This window comes from Sipha flava, unplaced genomic scaffold (assembly GCF_003268045.1).
Source record: "Sipha flava isolate LNK unplaced genomic scaffold, YSA_version1 162_pilon_pilon, whole genome shotgun sequence".
Classification (NCBI taxonomy): Eukaryota; Metazoa; Arthropoda; class Insecta; order Hemiptera; family Aphididae; genus Sipha; species Sipha flava.
The window spans coordinates 308,413-329,969 of record NW_020271810.1 but is presented as its reverse complement, the minus strand read 5'-3'; the positions used below and the strand labels follow the sequence as shown (position 1 = coordinate 329,969).

Sequence of the window (21,557 nt, the reverse complement as noted above, 5' to 3'; positions counted from 1 at the left end):
CGAATTTTATGTACAGAGCGGTTTCGACGCGACGTTGCGTACTATCAATTTGTATCTAAAGCGGAGTAGCCATTAAGGAGATATAGGAGATATAAGAGATCTATATGATCCTCACCGTGACTTTTTTTCAACAATAACCATAACGTCTACAACACCTAGCTAACATTAATGTTACAAAGTATTACCTATCGACCGTAAAATATGTATAATAATATAAATAATAATACCTAATGTATAAATAATAATTTGGAACCGTCGTTCGTATAGTTGCAAATTATTTTTTAGATTTATTTCCGCACGGTTTCACTCAAAAACACATCGCGCCTCCCGTAGTATTGCGGCCAAACAGGTGGACCGATTTAATCGTTTTGTTAATCAAATTCCATGCTTGCTATTGTTTTGTTAGTCAAAAAAATAATAACCAATAGTCCTAGAACCACCCTTGATCATTCAATGACATTGTATTCGAATGTCATGGATCGCGTTACTATGTACAACATCATAATATTATAACATTTTTTAACAACATACGACTGTTTACCATCGAGTTTAGGAGGCGCGTTATAAACTACTAAGATAACACTACAATTATTACTATTATGATTATACTGAAATTAATATTATTATTACTGTAATTAATAATTACTGATAAACTGAGGCGCTATGCAGCGATGCTGGTAATCACGACGACGGCATTTGATTAGTTAAGTTTCGACCGCAACGCGACACAATCATGATCTTGATCTGCGTCATCCACAAGTGCTTTTCCTTCTACATGTAATTGATAACGAGATCGTAAATCCAACGATCGACGATGATAATGATAACGATTTCCTTGTTCGTCTAAAGCCAACGGAACTGCACTGAAAAAAATAACTATCGCGTCGGAATAATAATAATACCGCAGTGGTGTTGCATCAATAAGCAAAATCCGCAACGACCATTCCGAGTCCGGTAAGTTTAGGTAATAAGGATGTATTACATGCACTATTACATAAATATAAACCTTGTAAATTTCGTTCGGTAGGCGGATAATGAGTGACGAAGTGTTGTATAATTTTACGCTTTTTTTTTTTAATACATAATGAATATGTAATATTATGCTACACGAGTACGCCGGTTGATTATATGTACTATACATTTTTATATCGACTGTGATAAATGCATATATGAATTTATCTCAGTCGATTTAGAAAAATAAAAATGAAAACTGAACAAATCATTATGACCAAAAAGATGGTTTTTTGCCGTAGCGACAAATCCATATATATATGAGTTATGAGTAATGAATATACAATATATATGTAATTTACGTATTTAATTAATTATGGTATTGTATATATTTTAATATTAATGAATTATAGCCGTTAAGTTGTTATATCCATTAAAATGAAAGTGATGAAAGAAAATAAATGAAGTATAATTAATTAATGCTTGGTACCAGGGCTTATTCTAAGGATTTTTACCTACTGCCCAAAGACACTGAAAAGTTTGTTTTATGAAATTTATTTTAATTTTAATACTTACCTCTTCACCAAATAAATTGTATATTGATACTTCAGAATTTTGACCATCGCATGGTAAAATATTAAAAAAAAAAACGAATCTTTTTCGTTTTATGTATACCACTATTTAAATTTAAATTTCATAGATTAATCAATCCATCGAAGTAACAATGAATGGAAATGCAATTGATCTAAACGTTTAGTATCAAGATATTGATCAGCCGGAAACATGGATACACGATACCATGAGGTCAATACGAGTATAGGATCAACGAACGCGACTGTCGTTAAATTCGTCGATTTCGTGTGAAGGGCGTGTGACGGTTGGATGACGCAGAGTACAAACACTTTCGTGCAGTAGCACCTGAAGTTGCCGATCGAATAAAATCAGTATTACAAATTTCAACTTACACACTACGTAACATTATGTGTAATGCGCTCATATTGTGTAGTACTAGAAGTAAAGTATGTAATAAAACTGTATTCGTTGGAGTCACAGAAGCAGTTTCCCACATAAGCAAATATTAAGGAATTGGTTTTTATTAAATACAGAAGAAATTATAAAATATCTATTAAATCTATTAAGTCACATATCAGTAAGTATAGACTTATCATTTTTTCACTACAGACTACATCACAACTGTATTCATTTATTCAAAAGGCAGAGGGTAGTGCCAAAAATTGCAAATGTCAAGCCCTGCTGGAGTTGCAACGCATCATGCAGCGTGCACATTAAACAGCTAGATGGTAATTGTGCTTTTTTTGTGAAAGTGTAGTAGTGACATGTTGATACATATTATATATACTTAGCAAGGATTCAAATAAATGTACAATGCAATGTATTGCGATGACAAAATAATATCAAAATCAACAACCAGAATTTTCGCGTCAATCATTTAAATTAGCATTTGCATATAGCATTTATGGAACATATGTTGTTAATGCTGACCAAACGAAATCATCGTATCCCTTATTAAATTGACCACGAAAAAAAAACATTGCATCGATATTACGTTTAATCATTACTTTTACCGACTCTACAATTAAGACATAAAGTATTAGAAAAAATGTTAACACATATTACAAGTTCTAAGATTTATAAACTTAATTATCGAAACGCTCACATCGCGATTGATATCGTTCAAAAGTTATAATTATTTTTATTACCATATACCGTAGCAGCTTATTTATTTTCACTTTTTCGAATTATCATAGTGACAAACTATAACAGTGTTTCCATCCTTTTCTCGTTCATGTCACCTTAAGCCACTAAAATAAAACACCACGTCATCCTAACATCAAAATAATAAATAATCTTAACTGTATATTTTAGAATAATTTTTGAAATAACAAAAAAAAAAAAAAAATACAGTACATAGAAAAATAATAAGTACACCTACAATTTATTTGAGTTGTAGGGTTCAATAAACATTGGCAGTTAAAAGTTTAAACTTGAAAACTAAAAATTAAAAAAAAAATAATAATAATAATAATAACAATTTGTATGAAAACTGATGAGAAATTGGACCCGGGTGGTTTTTACAAAGTTGAGGAAGTTGAGAGTTCATGGTGGAAAGACAGAATCTCATATTGCTTTCTAGAGTTGTAGAGCTATAACACTATATACAGTACCACAATTAAGATTTTGAAGCCCAGGTGCAAACTAATTTTAGAGGCCCCTATTCATCAGTGGCGTTAAAATATTGTCGTTGATGAATTGATGATCTTATATTAATGCCCCCTCCTCATTTATCTAAGCTAATCAATTCTTCCCAGCCCCAGTTAAAGACGGTATTTCAATTTTAGGTATCTGCTACAAGTCTGTTTCTTTAAAAAAATATAAAAAATATATGTTTACATTACTTAAATTTTAAAATATTTGTACTCCCCCACTCATCTTTATCAAAAACTTCTGAAACTAATCAAACAACTTAATTTGAAGCAATGATAGGTTATATTTTTTTGTATATTAGGAAATACATTGTTATTCAAACAAACCTAGGAATACATTAATAAAACATAAATCAATAGAGGCATTTCATTCCTCTCAATCCTCTTTATAACCATACAACTTAAATATTTGACAACTATTAATAAATTAACATTTTTCAATTAACAATTTTAAGTATTATATATTTTATCTAATTGAGAATAATATTTGATTAAGTAATAAATATTTATACATAAATATTTTGGCTTTTGTAAAAATAATTTGTATTTGTAGTATATTTTGTCGATGTACATATTTAGTTATGATGCGTGTTATTTATTAGCTAAACAACAAATAATAAAAGAAAAAAATAATACAAAATAACGATAATTAATAATTAATAACATAAATAAAAAAACATGTTTGAACAGCAAAAAAATTATTTAAGAAAATTATTTTTTCTTGCCTTGTCATTAAAAAAATAATTTATTATCTTATTCATATCAAATTCATTTTTACGGTTTCGCTCAATGTTTAAGAGGCTTATATTTGTTAGGCGAACTTGTAGCATGGAGTTCCTAAAATAATATTTAATAATTTTAAATTTGGAAAATGAGTGTTCTGCATTTATTACTGTGTCTGGTAATGTTAAGAAAATAATACATGAACTGAAAATATCGTTGTACATACTGGCTATATCATTATCTAATAAATACTGCAGGAGATTTTTTATGCTGTGAATTATTTTTAGGGAATTAAAAGATTCTATATCTTTTAATACAACTTTAATACATTTACCTAGTTATATCTGTACTTATGTCATTTTTATAAAATATTTGAAAATCATAAGTGTCCTTAACAATATAATTTTCACTACACTTAAAAATATTTTGAGGTACAAGAAAATCAAATTTATTGGTTACTTCGTATAGATTTTTGAACCTTTCTTTGAGTTGAAAGATAGCTGTATCAATAAGTGGTAAAAATACCACAACACGAAGATTTTTTTCATTTATATCAAGTCTCCTATCTCCATCTACATCACCGAAAAATCTTTTAGAATAAACACGACGGTGAATAGTTGGTTGGATTGGTATGGCCCATAATCGCATTGGTCAGTTGCAGATAAAACTATTTCTTCATACTAGTTTCTTAAATTTATCATGAAAATTGTAGCTTGATTTAAAAATGCACATGCGTCATGAAGACGAGTATCTGTTCATTGCAATTTTTTAAATAAAAATTTCTTAAAATATTTTTTCATATTATTAATAACAAAATAAATTTAAATGATTCAATTTTTTTTTTTCAGTCCAGTGGCCATTAATTTTTCATCAGGTTTATTACTGGTCAGTGATATATTTGTTAATAGTTTTAGTACAGCTATAAACTTAATTCTTAATGCATATATAGCATTGTGTTTAGCTTTCTATCTAGTATTAAATAATTTTTTGAAAACTATTTTAGCTGTGTCATTTCCTAGAACTAATAATGCTCATCTATGGGCTGACTTACTAATAAATAAGAATATGTCTTGAACAATATAAAAAAACTGAGATATTTTAGGAGTGTTTTTAGATAAATCACACAACACTAAATTTAAATTATATGCTGAACAGTGAATATAAGAAGCACTTAGAATTATGTCAATGATTCGTTTTTGAACGTCCGAAGAAATTCCACTCATGACAGCTGCCCCATCATATCCTTGACTTCGACATTTATTCAAATCCATATTGAATTCTTTAAAAATACATTTGATTAAATTCTCATGGTTTTCTGCACTATGTTTATCTAATGTAAAAAATTATTGGTAGTTATTGACCAAGGAACAATATTAAATACGACTTTCGACTATCTGTGGCATGAAAATATCGTTTGGACAATTTAGACCGTTTGATTTTGCCGTTGTGGTGAATACGCTGTAGTACTTGTGTGTCTCTGTGTAAAGAAAACTGAGTCAAAATGAGTAAAAAAACACACACCAGCTACTACTAGTGGTAGTAGTACTCTACTTAACTATATTAGTATTAAACCAAAAATTCCAAAAATCAACGAAACACCCATTCTCAGGAACTATTTGCTTCGCCGTCAACATATAATATTGTTGATAATTATGAAAATTTTTCTTCTAACGACATATCATTATTTGTCGATAAGAAACTCAACGACAACGAAAAAAATTCAAGTTTTACAAAATATTTGGGTCCCCAATAATAATTTTAATTTTCCTAATCAACAAATTAGCAATCAAAATAGGGAATTTAATATATTTTTGTTAACTAAATACAAATGGCTAACATCTTCAAAAAATTGAAGATAGTGCTTTTTGAATATAATTTTCACCTGCTGAGGCTGATTATAGTTTCAACCAATCACTTCATACATTTGTTAAAAAGGGGTACAATAATTGGAAAAAGGGCTAAGAAAAATTCGAAAAACATGGAAATGTAAGCTATCGTGAGGAAGCTAATTTAAAAGCTGACCATTTTATGGATGCCATTTCAGAAAAAATAATATCGATTGATAAACAAATTGACAAAGGTCATCACCAACAGGCATTAGAAAATCAAGAAAACTTAAACCTATAGTAAAAACAATTATTTTTTGTGGATTATAATTTCTACCACTTAGAGCACATCGAGATTATGGAATTTTTAACATAGAACAAGAACTTGAAAGCAACAAAGGTAATTTTAGAGCGTAGCTTAGGGCACGAATTGATTCAGGGGACACAGATTTAAAACAACATTAGTGACTTGTGGGAAAAATTCAACGAATATTCAAAACCAAATAATAGATTCTTTTGATGAAATTATTTTAACTAAAGTTAACAATACTAAAAGTTTTACCGTACTCGTTGACGAAACCTTTGATATTTTCTCTACTGAACAATTCTCATTGTGTGTAAGATATATTGAGTCAATCGATATAAACAATTTTAAAATAGTTGAACAATTTTTAAAATTTGTATCAGTAGCAGGGGTGGATCCAGAGGGGGGCGAATGGGGCGATCACCCCCTCCCCCATTCACCGTAGCAGACTTTAGTTTTTGACGTAATTGCTTTAAGGGTAAATAGGGAAATCTTAAACTATTTTTTTTTTTTATACCAAACTTATGCTGGTACTATGTTATCATTTATATTTATTATTTGTTGATATACTGATATCATAGTTATATACTATTATCATAATGTTAATTATTCGTAATAAAGTTTTGTGTTTATCGGTGTTTCCGAAACGAGATAACTGATGACGACCAACGTAAAAATCGTTCGGTACCTCTATAATCAATAAATTTGTAATTTATAAACTCTATTGTTATGAGACATATTGGAATAACTAAAAAAAATTATTATTATTATTACTACAGTAGAACCTCGATTATCTGGATCAATGGTGGGAAAGGGTCACACGGAAAAAATGAAAAACACGGTTAATCGAGACTTTTTATTAAACGAATTATGAAGAAATTTATAATTTTATATCAATATTAAGTGTGTACGATATTATTTACTTAATGATTGTTTTTGAAACGGCTATAGCAAATGCTAAAAATACACTAAATAATATGAAACAAATTTGACAGACTTGAAAATTCCTCATATGTATTAGTTATAACGTGATTAGATAAATATGATTTTTGAAGAACTTCATTTCGAAGGGGGCCCGAGCCCCCGTAAATACGACCCTGATATTACCGGTTATACTACCAAAAGAAAATTATTTCATATTTAATACAAATGCAATCGTACAGCATGTAACTAATTATTTTACTCCAGAACTGCTGTATGTATAGTATGATAACATGTAATTTAGGAGTGAAACCCATCACAAGACATATAACTAATCGGCCTTTCAAGTAACAAGACTCACAACCAATCACTCGGATGTAGTCGCATGCAACTGATACATGTTTGGAGTGTCATTAAAATTAAATCCGCAGTGTGCACGGTGATCAGACTTCTCTGCTTAGTAACTATTGAAATTATTATTATACGAGCTAATAATCTTTCAGTTCTGATAAACGATAAAAAAGTCAATTTAAGCTCACGGAACAATTATGAGACATCTCCACTTTTTCCAATTTTTTCAAGAGAAACAAAATTAATAAGTAGTTTTAAAAATGTATAAAAAATATATTTAAATACCTTGGCAATAATTATAATTAATTTCATAAAAAACATTTCAAAGTGTATTTTTAAATACTCAAAAGTAATGTCCTAATGGCTTGGAGATGTCTTGTTGTAGCACCGTAAAATTATTTTTTTTTTTACTTACTCGTATAAAGTATAAAAATAATGTAATTAATATGAAAAGAGTGTTCTTATCTATAAAATTGTATAAATTATATAATATATAATTATATACTTGCAGGGACGTAGTAAGACAAAATTATTTGAGGGGGGTTACATATGTGAAAAAAAATGAATGAGCAAAAAATAAAAAGATTTTTAAAGATGGAAAATCTAAACTACTAAGTAAACACTATATATTTCGGGGTAAGATTTTGTCCCCAAAACCCTCTTCTTGACAGGGACGTAGTAGAACAAAAATTTGGAGGGGGGGGCTATACATAAGAAAAAAATTAATGATATTAAATTCATAAAAAATTATTCCTTACAAAAGTTCTTGTACCATAATAGAAACCAGACATATCTATTTATACAATATCTCTGTATTTAATGATCGGATTTGTCTAATTGTTGTACCAATCGACGTAAAATATATTTTCAAATAATAAAAGCTGAAAAAACGATTCTGCCAAAAAAATGTGATGTCAGGTTGTTGCTTCGTGGTCTAAAATTATCCGTTCGAATATTTTGAGTTACACGAGTATATTTTTGTTTGGTGAGCAAAAAAACCAATAGAAATTATTATAATATCGCATGTGTCGATAAAATATATTGCGTTAAAAATATAACGTTATGTGTTTATAAAATATTTTTTTTTCACATTGAGCATTTAAATTCAATACATATGTGTACGTGCATGTATACACGTTAAACGAGATTAATCTATATAGTACATTTTAATGTTTTTCACGTCATAAAGAAATAATAATTGGCTTGTGTGGTTTTCAATTGAAATTATCATATAAAAAAATTATTCATAAATATGGTTGATACAAAATAGTATTAGCATTCGTATAACGTCTTCTCCTTTTATTATTGTTTAGATTATTGCAGCATTATGGGTTTCTTTTGATTAAAATCCGATATGTGTATATATGAAAAAAAAAATTACGAAACACACTTTATCCGCGATAATGATTTAATTATGTAAAAATTTTTAACAATAATCTATACATTATATACATATATAGAAAAATATTATACTTATATTTCATATCAATATATACATATATATTGTGGCCAATTCAAACGGCGAAAAATTACAATATACATACATTAATACATTAATGAAAATAATTGTTATTAAAAGTATTATTAATATAAATTATATGATCAATTAAAGCGTGTGTATAAATTATTATTTATTATTATATTGAAATTATTTAGAATATTGTTATAACCTATTTTTTTGTACATAACTTACTAAAATGGATCTGAGAACTGTGACAAGTGTATTTTGATTGTCCTTGCTTTCCTACTCTCGCATTTAATCTAAAATCGACTGACATAGTTGCGTAAAAATTAGTTAATCACATTCCTGTCCTTTTTAAATTAGAAGATCCACAGGCTACTTATAGTAATGAAATGTAATGTACTAATTAGTGCCTATTTGTCACAACTATAGTCAAATGATCTTGGTTGACATATTATGGTTGAATATATATAATTTGTAATCTCCATTTAGTTACTTTGCATCGTTGACATTTCAAATTCATTTCCGTAGAAATAATTGGCTTAACTATCGATTTTTTTTCGACCCCTTTCTTTAATTTAGCATGACAATTTAATCAAAAAATTATTGTTTATAACTGTAAATTTAAATGTACTTCGTATTCTATTCCATTCCTACCAATATGGGTCATAGACATAGGCGCCTGGAGGGGGGCAAGATGGGGCGTTTGCACCCCATAGCTTTTTAAAACCAGTCATATACCTACAGTAAATATAAATAAATATAAATATGACAATATATTAAATTGAACAATTTAATATTACTTTAAATATTAATATAAAAATATTATTTTACTTAGATCGAGGAGTGCAAGGTGGTTTTATAGTTAAAGAATTTTCAATGTACAAAGATTTTTATAACTCTGTAAAAAAATATCTTAAATCTAAGTGGCATTGTAAATTAACAAATAAAGCAAATGACTTTTGTAAAATTGTAGAAAATAAAAACAAAAGTAATGTGCAACTAATGAGTTCTTCACTGCTAAAAAAAAAAAATTAAATCTTATTGGAAAAAATTAATTCCAATCATAAAAACTATAGATTTTTGTGGTACAAAAAACATTCCTCTTAGAGGAAATACTGACGATACTGCTATTTTTAATATTTTATTGGAATTTAGAATAGATGTTGGAGATATGACTCTAAATGACCTTTTACTGAATTCTTCAGCAAATGCCACTTATATTTCCCATCGAGTGCAGTGGCGCATAGTAGATTTTTAATAAGGGTGTCGAAAATATATATTTCGAGATACCCACCCACCTCCACCAGTAAAATATGAGTTTAGTCATAGTTTAATTCTTATTTTTAAGTGTTTTTGGTTCTTTTTTACTAACAATGATACTAAAAATAAAAATTTTTAAAATAAACCTAATATTAATTATTTTTCAATTTTTTGGGTATTAATTTATAAGTTTGTACAGCATAATTTTTGGGATTGAGCCCTACTACTTATTCTCGTGTGACGCTTTAGTTCTAGGGTAACCATAATTAGTATGTTGATTTGGATAGCTGAAAAATTAATTAGTATTAATTTAAACAAATATTCATAAAAGTTCCCACAGAACTAGTCATCCATCAATTTTCTGAGGGATGTCAGTCGACACTACTGACCCTCACTGTGTGCGCCACTGATCGGGTGCAAAATTAAATTTTAAATATGCACAATGATATAATTAGATTTCTTTAGAGAAAAAGATATTTATTATATACATTTTATTTTTATGTGTATACTTAAATTTGCTTACATTATATTGGTATGTATTACTGTATAAGTCAGTGATTTTCAAACTTTTATTATATACGCAAGGCCGGATTGGACAAATTCGGCCCACCGAGTTTTCTGTATGTTACCGGCCCGCTTACTAACTGGCGGCCCTTGTCCAAATTTCTATAATTGCATATTTCAATAGGTGCACTAATTTTCAACTTAAAACTATTAATATTTTCTGTTAACGGCCTTTTTACAACTTAAAAGGCCAAAAATTGTTGCGGCCCACCGAGTTTTACTCGGTGACTCGCCGGGTTAATCCGGCCCTGTATACACGTGTCTCAATCATGAACATTTTTTAGACCTTTATTTTCTGTCATTATTTTATATTTCATAAACCTTACCCCTCTCTAGGAAATTTCTGCGAACGCCCATGGCCATAGATAAGTGTTTTTTCAGTAAAATGTTTAATAATTCTTCTTTTAAGCTTATAACTTTATTTTTTATTTTTATTTTTTCCTATTAATATTATATAACTACTAGCGGACCCGACAGACGTTGTCCTGTTTTAATTATGAATATTATTTTGAATTAATATAAATTATAAAAAAAAATATTTCAAAAAAAAGTGTTTATTATTCTAATGCTTTATGATATATAACATTTTTAGTTTTTTTTTCTTGAGCGTATATAAATAGTCTTGTTGGTATTCCGATACGGGAACCAGTATTCCGATTTATAATTGCAGATTATGAGGTGGTAATCAAGGCAATTTTAGTGAATTTAAAAACTCCGTGGAATAATTTACATCATATTGGTTAGTAACGGGAATCAATTGATTTGTATGTAATTTATTTCATTAATTCGCCAGTTATCTTATTTTGAATCTGAAAATTAATTACGTTGACATCAACGTTTTTTCGCAGCCAATATAACTTTTTCGCTCAACCATATATGATATTTGTAATTTTGAGCAATGTTTGGGAAAACTTTCTCGATGAGTTTGGTTTTAGTTTCAGTAAAGTGACAAAAAGTTTGGTAGAAAATAATTATGTATTCAAATGATCAGTCAACAGGTATTTTACCATTACCAATATCGAGCAATTGTTTGGAAAAAATTCCTCCAGATTGGTCATTCTGCAAATCGACTCGCATAATCGGCTTATCTTACTGAATCACCCATAAATAAATGTGCACAAATTTCTAATCACTATTCGGCATTGGCAATAAGGATATAATATAAAAATATTGTATTCTTTTTTAAAACAAAGCATATTATTTGTTATATTAGTAACGTGTATATTAATCTATCCAAACTTACCAAAACTCCATATTAAATTGAACTTTTAATATTAGGTGTGATGACTCTGAACAAACCGTGATGTACACTAAGAAATTCAGTTATCTTACATAGATATATTAATTAGATATATTAAAAATACATGTATTTTTTATCAATAAAATAACTCCGACCGAAACATCTGTTTTAAACAATATTCAGCTTATACATCCTATTTGACGATATTTGCAGTACGCATTCTGTCAATTCTATATCAAACGTCAAAAGGTTACATTAAAAAAGTCTATATTGTCCAAAGTGCTAAGGTGAGTACTAGAAATAATTTTATATTGTAGTTAAAAATTCTTAAATTTTCTAATTTTTCATGCAATTTTCTTAATTTTTTATTTCATAAGAACCTTCTCCTGACTATAACAACACAACAAAAAAAAAAAAAAAAAATTAGCGAAATCAGTTCAGACGTTGACGCGTAATGGCGTAATCAAGGGAAATAGGGATTTATTTATATATACGAGTATAAAGAAAATAAATAGATTTATTAATAATAATAAATGCCGTAAAAAATACTGTATTCAATACTATTTATATTTGCTGTTCAAATTAACCGTAGCAGAAATAATGATATGAAACACATTATATTTTTAATAGAAATAAAAATACAAGTTCAAAATAAATGTAATGAAATACAAACTTTTGTTTATTGTACTCTTTAATTGAACGATGTGAAATATTATAACTTATACATAAGCTGCTGGTTAAAATATAATTCACGTCTTTACACAAAAAATTATTCAATTTATTCATTATTTTTTAAAGTATGTATAGTATACAAGTATTATTATACTTTCGAAGAAATGCCGTTGAAATTTTAAAAAAAATATCTTCCTAAAATATAAGTCTGGATACGAACTGTTTCATGGATAAATGTTTCCCCTATTAATCATATCACTATAAAACAAACTGAGGGGTGGAATAATAAGACATGTAACAGCAGATTTTTTACCGCACATGGTCCTGGATCCTGATTAGCACACATTTTAAATTCATTCAAAAAAAATTCAGTGACATATTATTACCTTCTCTGCTAATCAGTTGAGTATAATACAGTGTCAGCAAATGATTCATAAATCAACGTGCTTATCAGCAATAATTACTAAATGTTGTAGTTTACTTAAGTCTTTTTTTATTTTCATTCACTATTACATCACGTATTTGGGCATCACTAGGTGTCGATTCAATAACGACTATTATAGTTCTAGTTAACAGTTAAAAATTATTGCTTTCATGCTTATGATGATGTTTCATCGGGTCTTTTCATTAATATCAATAAACTTATAACGCGGGTGCATCATTTGTTCTAATTACTATAGATTATACAAAAATCCTTTATTACTTTATTTTAATTTTTATTTAATTTAATTTTTTATTTTCTATAATGAATAGATTTTTGTAAACTAATTTAATAAAAATTCAGCAAATTTATTCTCCCAGATCGTATCCGTTTTTAACGATAAAATGCCATTTATTATTTTTATAATTTTTTATATATATTAACTATATCAGCATTTTCTGATACTTTCCACATAAAATGTCTTATCTTAATAAAAAATATCTTATATTAATTATTTATTTTTTTACAAATTTTTTTATTCTTATGACAATTAAGTCTGAAAATAAAGCTATCAAATATTTACTTTGCGCCGCACGGCTTGGAACCACTGTTATGTTACAGTATAATATTATCGAAACGATTTTGAAATTTAAATATATTTGTTCACAGATTAAACCTTTACATAAAACAAATTAATTTTATGTATAAACATATATATGTATATGTGTGTATTACATACGAGTATTATATTTCACTAGAAAAATGATTTAAGTCGGTTAAATAATTAATTAATGATAAAAATAACCAAATTAAACTGAATGACTAACAATGCAAATTGGAGAAATATTTTTTTTTATTATATGAACCGTTATCAAAATACTAGATTACAATATTCATCACGTTGGCTATCGGAACATACGAAACCATTTATTTTCTTAAAATGTTTAAACAGATTAATTCTGACATCGTATTCCGGTTAGTAGGTTTAACGATACTCCGACAGTCGTCTACAATAAAGTAAGTTTTAATGTTAATGTTAATTTCTTTTCGTTTTTTTTTACAATTTTTATTATTATTTTTATTGAAGTTGAATTGCACTTGATTTTTAATACCAATACTAATAATCGTCCTTGTCATTAATGTACTTTGTTAAATATCCATGTCTCCGTACATTTCGCATTTACAGAATGTTATTTTTTCTACTACTTAGTTGTATTTAATATGTTATTAATTTGTTTCTGTTTTGTAAACAATACTAAAGTAATTAAGCATTGAAATTATTGTGTTGGAACTTTTTTATTTTAGTATGTGGTTTACAATTCAACTTCAATTTCCAATTGATCCACTTGGATGATTAAAAATTATACGATATATATTTAGTTTAAAAAACTTTTTCTAGTAGTGCAGTATATGAATAATTTTTAACGTTTACCTATCCTATAAGACACCGATACTTTTTACCCAGTAAAATAACTGATTTTATTAACCAAGCTTAATGCAAGAAGGTACATTATTTTACAAACACGTATATGAACACAAAAAACTCGTGTAGTAAATAATCTGCTTATATTTAACGATTTGACCAACTCTTAATTAAACGATAAATCAACAATTGATTTACTCATGAGTTTATTTCAAGTAAATTGTGACTGTGTTATTTTAAAAACGATGTTAGTTTTGAAAAATCTGAATAAATTAACATGTATTATTTAATTAAATTTATTATTCAGATTTTTTTTTTTTTTTTGTTAGTGTATACTACAATGTTCGCTATTTTACTTATATTTTATGTTATCACCATTGTTACCGACTCTATAAAGACGATTCTAGACGGGTTAAATTTTGTTGTTTTTCGATTTCAAAATATTCAATTTTTAAACATTTTTCTTTTTTTTTTTTTTAATAAATTTACAAATCGTTATGTGATAATTAAAAAGTATATATTTCACAAAAACTATAAACTAATAAAAACACTGTTTGCTTCAAAAAAAAAAAAGATATACAATAAAAACACGATAGTCAATGGCACATGGTTTCTTCTTTTTAGTAAAAAATTTTTAGCGATTTTTGTAAAATAATGAACAAAACAAATAAGTACACTGCTCACTAAATATAATATACTACATCAGTGGCGTATACAAGGGGGGTGTTTGGTAGATATGACACCCCCCCCCCTTAAGTCGTATCATATATTACATTATTATAGGAATATAGGTAAATCGATAATACAATATGAAATATAAAATAATGCACATACTAATTACATATATACAGGTTAACATTATCGCGATTGCGACAATACGTGACGAAAATTATTCGTTTACGTTTTCGTACAACACAAAACGTTTAATAATAATAGGTATCGTAGCATCGTATACTGATATTCGAATAGTCAAATATTCGAATGATTTATGGTAAAGCTATCCGAATTCGAATATACATTACATCTCTATTACAGGCATTATGTATACATATTAATTAATTAAAATAAAAGTTTTAGTTTGTACGTATTATATATATTATTTAATAATTATAATTAACACCCCCCTTCAGAAAATCCTAGCTACGCCACTGTACTACATAATATGCATTACGTTTTTCAGTAAAAATTGTCTACATCGCAATGAATTTCCATAGTGCTTTAACATTTCTTAATCAAGAGATTATATGAAATAAAATAAATAAAATGCTTCATCGTGTTTATTAATAAATGTTATAAAAAATATTAATAAATGTTTAAAAGACTTCTGGAAGTGTAAAAGTCGAATAATATTATAATCTTAACTTAAAATTTAATTAAAAATTCACATCTCATAATGACGTAATAGCAAACATTTCAAATGTCAGAATCTAATTAACTATTAGGATAGGCGATATTTTAAAATAAAATAAACATACAACTCGATCGAACTATTAAATATTTAAATGTAACAATAAACATGATTTGTTTTCAGATAAAACTGTTTTACTTCGGACTTCCATATTTGTGTTCGTTGTTTAGTGTGTAACTAATTACAATACTCGTATTCTTGTTACAAACGCGTGTAAGATGAACAATATTTTATTTTAAACTAAATAACTGGCGTTAAAAAAAATCGAAAAAAAATCGAACCTATATAACACATCAGATTATATAATCAGCCCTAATTATTTCCGGTTTTTTTTTTTTTTCGTTAATTTTCGTAGACCAGGAATTCTTAATTAATATTGAACAGACTTGATTATTGAATCTCAGCGCTTTTTTTTCTCTGTACAATTTGACTTCATAGTTAAAACCAACTATATATCTCATAATAATAATAATTTGTAAGACATATCATTTTTTGAACTCAAACTTATGATTCATAAGTTATGAATAATGCCTCATTTCTGAAATTCTTTACAAAAAACAAAATTTAATCACTTTTGAAATGTTTTTTTTTTTTTTTTTTAAATAGAAGTGTGCATTTATAAAAGAAAACGCAAAATAATATTAATAATTTTATTTTTATTTTTATTAATTAATGTATAAAAAAATATGACATTCTGAAAGTCAAAGGTCAATAACACTATAAATATACTCAGAAAGCAAAAACAAAACAAATGTGGTAGGTAATCATTTTTATTTCATCGTTATTGAACATAACTGCTAACATATGTATAATATACATTATATTACTAATGACGACAAAACAATCTAACGACGTAATAATTTTCGTTCGATCAATAATTAATAGTATATAATAATAATATAATGTAATTTATAATAATAACTTATTACTATTAACTTATTCGATTAATGGATGATTCGTTTGGTAAAAAACGAGCAGGCATTTTCAAGAGGTCACTGCGCATTATGTTTCGCTCAGGTATGAGCACGCATATAAACTGTATTCGCAAAACGAAATCTGCGCGTAAATCTCGTGTATGTAATATTATAATTCATGTTATTGGTGTACTGATCCGTCATTTCGACAAGTGTGTCACGGTATTTGGCGAATTTTGAGCAAATACCTATAAACAACGCGAAAACGGCTTAGAAGTTAACGGCGATGAGGGTTGACACGTTAGAAAAAAAAAGTAAAAGTAGAACACGTCACGTATAATAGTAGAACATCTATCAGAATAGACCTTGACACTTCTGTGGTGGCCGAAATTGCTATGGCAACAGGCAATGGTTCTTCATTACATGCAAATAATCAAAATCTCACATTTGAGTAACAATTATTATTATTCGACGGAGGTATAATAATCATTTTTCGAAAAATCAGAAACATTAGTAGTTTTTTATGTCACATTTTGACTGATACACACACACACACACACATATACACACGCATTCATATTACAATGTATGTGTATAATTTTATACGGTTGATTGATTGATTTTGACGACAGAGAAAAAAATAAAACCACCACCCATGTTATTATTACTATTATTATATTGTTACTGTTATTATTGAACTATTATATTATTTCGATGCATAATATTTATTCGTACATAAATGTTTGTGTGTGTGTAGCTACTTAAAATATTCGTAGTTAAATCACATTGACACCAAATAGAAGATATAATAGACCGAAAAACTCAAACACCATGCACAAGCATAAAAAGAGTAATTACTTAATTTTTTTTTTTCATATATATTATTATCGAATAATCCAAGCATTTATTTTCAATCATATGGTATCTAACATCTGTTAAACTGTATGTTTGATTTCGACAGTGACCTTTGATTCGACGACCTATATACATTTCACTTTCACTCGTATCAATTTTGATTTAACGATACTTTGGTATTCAAGTGGTACTGTATAACTTATAATGTTTAATATTACATTATTTTACATATTTCTGTGCAGAATATTCTGTATTAATGTATTAATTTTTTGGAGACGACATCGCTTTCGTAGTCTTGCAACGTATGGAATAAGATCATATTACACGAAATGAAACATAACAATATTGTCAATGAGTTGCACACTACATGTAGGTGTCTGTATAATAATATAATAAAATCTGAGAATAGATGAAATTTGTAATTTATCGCTTGGTCGATAACTATATCGTATATTCGATTATACAGACATATTGTTGCATGGGCCAGCGATCAACATATGTCTTAATTAAAAACGATTTACAGAAACATCATTTAACTATTAGTTTTCGTGAATGATAGACTAGTTATTCATAAATTGCTTAATTAACAATCGGAGTATAGAGATATTAAAAGGACGCCACGCCCGCATACGTTTTCTTCGTCTGTGATGTTAGCTTTAATATTAGAGTAAACTGACTTATAATTAGAGCACGGATTTCTATGTAAACGCATATTTTTTTCCTTTCAATATTTTTGAATTTTTGTCAGTTATCTCCACGAATCATCATAATTTAAAGTTAATGGTGAAATTTTTTTTTGCATATTTCTGCATATTTAGAGGTTATTGCATATTTTTACATATTTTGGCAAAATTCAAAATTTATTGCATATTGAAATGAAAATTTAAAAAAAAATGTATAAAATAATATTTTATCTAGTAGAAAAATTAAAAATAAATTTCATAGTCACTAAATAATAATTTATATATATATTTAGTTATAAAATAAATAATCGATTACGACGTAAACTTAATCGCTCTTGCTGTGTCAGTCGATTATCGACATACCACTTGCTTCAAATATGCCCCAATAACTTGTCGGTTGACATCGAGGGTTCGTTTTCAGTCTTTAAAAATATGTTAACCGATAAACGACACAACTTCACAGAAGATAAACTTGAAATGCATATGATTATTTATTTTAATAATAAATAAAATTTTAAAAATAAATTAAGTTCAGAAAATTCCCTACATTTTTTTGTATTAAGTATTTAAGTAATTAATTTTTATAAGTTGAATTATAAATTTTAAATAAATAAAAAATTCTTGCATATTTTTTACATATTTTCATAATTTTAACTGCATATTTTTTACATATTTTCATGATTTTAACTGCATATTTTTTGAATATTTTCATGATTTTTACTGCATATTATATGGCATATTTCGATACTTTTAAGTGTATACAAATCCGCGCTTTACTTATAATCAAACTTTAAGGGTAGAAAATTATGTATTTTGTTGGTCAGTTTTTTCCGATATTTTAATTTTCAACTAGTTATGAATATGTAAAATATTACAATTAAAAAAAAACTTATAACTCGCTTAAAAATTAAATTATCGGATTATAAAAACCGACCAATAAAACACAGATAATGTTTTTCTCTTAAAGTTTGGTTATAGGTCTGTTTGCTTCAATATTAAACCTCACGGTGTTTAAATTTAAACTTAGACAAATGTAAAAAGTACCTAACACGTACAAATAGTATATATTATTATTGTTATTTAAAAATTACTGAGTTTTCCGAAGTAAAATGGATTTCACGTTATCGTTTTATTTTCAATACCTATAATACATTTGCACCAGCCAAACGTGACTCAAATAACTATAATATTTTCGCGGTTTAATTTGTTGTAAATATTATAATTATTAAAAACGTGTCCTTAAACCAGTGATGTCCAAACAATTACAGATTGAGGTACACACTGTAGGTACACTTTAATTTGATCAGTATGATTTTTTAAGTGAACGGCTTATATGGTGAAATTTCTATTTGAAAATGCTCAAAAATAAAATTAATAAATTGAAAAAATTTTATTTTTTAATAATTTTTTTTTTTAAATATTTTGTTTCATATTAAAAAAATTGTAATGGTCCACATTCAATACCTTCGCGGATCACATGTGGTTCGTGGGCCGCGAGTTGGGCACCATTGTTCTAAAACGTTGGTCTTGAAGCATCATGTTCTATATTCTTGATCGTTGTATCATATTTGTATTGAAAATACATTTTATGATTAGTTAAAATGTTCCGTGTTGCACAGTCTCTACGGTAAGAGATGGAAACACTGAACATCACCATTTTCGCGATGGTTAAAATACACCTAATAAAAATATTTAACACTTCATTAAATCGTACAAATAAAACAGAACTATTGACTTAACATCCTGACCATCTTTTTATATATTGAAACATTATACTTTAATAAAATTTATCGTTTCCACAATTATACTAACCAGAAACGTTTTTTGTTTCGCGTTTTTCATGCATTATTACTAAATCCAAGAAGACGTTTAATATTCGCTGATAAAAAGTTCTAGTCCGTTTAAATCGGTATTAAAAATCATCAATTAAGTTTTTATCACCGCTTGACCCTAAATTAATAAATTTGACAACAACAAATAATTTATCGCTGTCGTCTTAGAAAGTATTAATATGCAATTCATGATTTATCGAATGTATATATTATTGTTGTTGCAGTTATGTTTTACTGTTGTGTGACATGATGAGTTATTTTTTTTTCCGTAGAGGCACTCAACCTTCGATACTATCTAAGTTTACTTTAAAAATGGTCTCTATAGGTGTTTTCTTTTTATAAAAAAATTAAAATCAATAATTTTATTTTCATATTTACTATGTTTTCAATAAATTTATATTGAAATTCGGTCACAGTTCAATATTGTAATATGTGATTTATAATATATCTGATATTAGAAGACCGTTTGAAGAAATTTAATTATTCTGCCATAAAAATTGGATTTTAAATGTTATAGTACCTTTGAAAAGGTGAAAGGTCCCTGAGGACTGAGATGTGATCACAATTTTCAGTTCTATTTATTATATTAATTTATTTTGAATTTTTATAGAAGTTGAACTTTACTAACTAGAGTCTCTTAAAATTTAAAAAACATTGCAGAAACTCAGTTTTAGATTTCTTTTAGACTCGAGAATGAAGTATTTTAACAAGACATTGTTCAAATTTCGTCAAGCCATTTAAAACAAATAATTTCCTTGCCAATTTATAATTTACTGTTTATTCGTAGTATACACTATATTAAAAAATTTTTTCACCATGTCGAATATAGTTTATTTTTGGTCAGTCAATTATTAATGGGATTGTCGTTAAATCTGGACGATCACTTGTAATTAGGTTCATTAAATAATCCCATAATTTAACTCGCTACAACTAGGATGGCCATTAAAATCTTTAATAATATTTGATTATTTTATTTCTCTACTAATGTTTCACAAATAATACAATATTGTGTATGAGTGGTAAAATTTGTTCAGACAGTGAGTGGTGTAAGATGGTTGATTTATTGAGATTTAGAAATATTATCGCTCAACCAACTATGGATTGATTTAAGATGGGTTATTTATACCTGATAAGTAATGAATTTTATGGATATAACAAAATATTTACTCTCTTTATTGTAATACTCCAAATAAGACCTATTTATTTAATACAGTCAACTCGCGATATAACGAATTTCAAGGGACCGAGAAAAAAATTCGTTATATCGAAAGTTCGTTACATCGAAATTCGTTATATCAAGAGAATATACCAATTGAATTCGTTATAACGAGAATAAAAATAAAAATTCAAAATTTTATTATTCGTATACATATGTATAAAATATATGAGTCATATAAGTATATATTTATTGTTTAATTTCAATATAAATGTATGTAATAATATTTCTAATAAAAATATGCTATAATAATAATATTGCTTTTAATATATATGTACATATAATAAATCGCTATACATGTGT

At 27.2% G+C, this 21,557-nt stretch overlaps 1 protein-coding gene across 4 annotated transcripts in view; it reads left to right on the top strand.

The window, feature by feature from the left end:
* Nucleotides 1–689: 689 nt before the first annotated feature.
* LOC112679471 (E3 ubiquitin-protein ligase MARCH3-like) overlaps nt 690–21,557 on the top strand; it is a 29,750-nt gene continuing 8,882 nt past the window's right edge. For 2 of the 4 annotated variants that reach the window (XM_025549284.1, XM_025549285.1), the window contains exon 1: nt 13,832–13,940. In XM_025549284.1, the coding sequence (XP_025405069.1) occupies nt 13,864–13,940 (77 nt within the window). In that variant the 5' untranslated portion in view covers nt 13,832–13,863. Of the gene's footprint in view, nt 965–13,831; nt 13,941–21,557 lie in introns of those variants that run through there. The other 2 variants (XM_025549286.1, XM_025549287.1) reach the window with 2 other exon arrangements.